The 1,522-nt window shown below is 53.6% G+C and overlaps 1 protein-coding gene across 1 annotated transcript; it reads right to left on the bottom strand.

Moving 5' to 3' along the window:
* Nucleotides 1-396: 396 nt before the first annotated feature.
* LOC135649086 (glycine-rich RNA-binding protein GRP2A-like) lies at nucleotides 397-1,197 on the bottom strand. The gene has a single exon (XM_065167192.1). It carries the CDS (start codon nucleotides 1,195-1,197, stop codon nucleotides 397-399), a length of 801 nt encoding a protein of 266 aa, XP_065023264.1.
* Between the last annotated feature and the right edge of the window lie 325 nt (nucleotides 1,198-1,522).

The raw sequence follows: 1,522 nt of genomic DNA, 5'->3' as shown, positions 1-1,522 counted from the left end.
CTCTCTCAAGAAATGGTCTTGAAACACCTAAGTAGTCTGGCACTCAAAATCACATGACACAGACAGTCAGACTCATGAACAGGAAGCAAAATAATATTGCAGCAAAACACAGGCAGCATTGCGACATTTTTGGTACAGGACAGAAGAACACAATTCTTGGTATTATTTTTTGCCAAGAGAAACTAATGAAACTGTCAGATTAACTGCCACTGCAGTAGAACAAGAAATCTCCAAGTTCTTTTACAGACAGAACCCCAAGAACAGATTGCTTGCACCATCAACCAATCACCCCAACTTCTGTACACTGAACAAGATAACCCAAGATCAAGAACACCACATCGAGAACTTCCGAGAGAGAGAAAGAGGGGGAGAGGTTGAAGACTCAGCACACAGCAGTCAAGTGCTGGTTGCACCGCCAGACTCACCGCCACCACCCGCAGTACTGCTGCCACCTCCACCACCACCCGCAGTATTGCTACCACCGCCACCACCACCCCTAGTACTTCTGCCACCGCCACCACCACCCGCAGTACTGCTACCACCGCCACCACCACCCGCAGTACTGCTGCCACCGCCACCACCACCCGCAGTTCTGCTGCCACCGCCACCACCACCCGCAGTACTGCTGCCACCGCCGCCGCCTTCTCTGCGGTGGCTGCGTTCCTGCTCGAGAATCCTCACCGTTCTCTTCAGCAAATTGGTGTAACCTCTGAAAATATTCCCCACAGCCTCTAAGGATTCGGTGAGATCAGCCATTACTTCCTGTCTTTCTTGGTTATCCGGCAAATCTTCTAACTCTCTGGTCATCGACATTAGCTCCGGGAAGGTGGAACCCAGCGTGCCAATGCCACGCACGAGCCATCCCAGGCCATACTCGTCGGCGACCGTCATGTTGTCTACAGAATCTGCAAGAGCGGCCATCTGGGGATCAGCCTCGTCGACGCCTCTTTCTTCTACTACTTCTTCCCCTTGCGAGCGGGAGTGGGGGCCGACGGATGCGACTGAAGGAGACGCGGGGGTTGCACCCTCGGGGGCGGCGGAAGAGGTGGGTTCTTGAGAGGTGGTGGCTTCATCGTGGAGCTCCGTAGTGACCGGGGGAGAATCTTGGGGCGGAGACGGGACGGTGCCGCTGGAGGAGCCCGGCTGCGTCTTGGACTTGGAGTCCCGGCGACGGTTCTTCTTCTTCTTGGGTGCCATGAGAGGCAAGAGAGAAAGACTTGCTTCTCACACTGAGAAAGAGAGTATTTAAGGCTCTGAGAAATCCATTGTTTTGCTAATAACATTTCAAGTGTGTATAATAGTCATTTTGATGGATGATAGGGTGTATTTTGGCCCTATGTGAACCACCGACAGACTCTGCAGACCGACGCAACACCGTACGCCTCCAGAATCGTGGGGTGCACGTCACATCAAGTTCCAACGGTGTGATTGTGCGGCCTAACTACTCCAAGAGCGGGGGGTGGTGCCGTTTGCTGTTAGGGCAGTGACGTCTGATGCCGCTCAAGCACTGCTGAAGACGCTA

Source organism: Musa acuminata, chromosome BXJ3-9 (genome assembly GCF_036884655.1).
Source record: "Musa acuminata AAA Group cultivar baxijiao chromosome BXJ3-9, Cavendish_Baxijiao_AAA, whole genome shotgun sequence".
Classification (NCBI taxonomy): domain Eukaryota; kingdom Viridiplantae; phylum Streptophyta; class Magnoliopsida; order Zingiberales; family Musaceae; genus Musa; species Musa acuminata.
The sequence above is the reverse complement of the archived record's forward strand: the minus strand, read 5'-3'. Positions and strand labels throughout refer to the sequence as shown.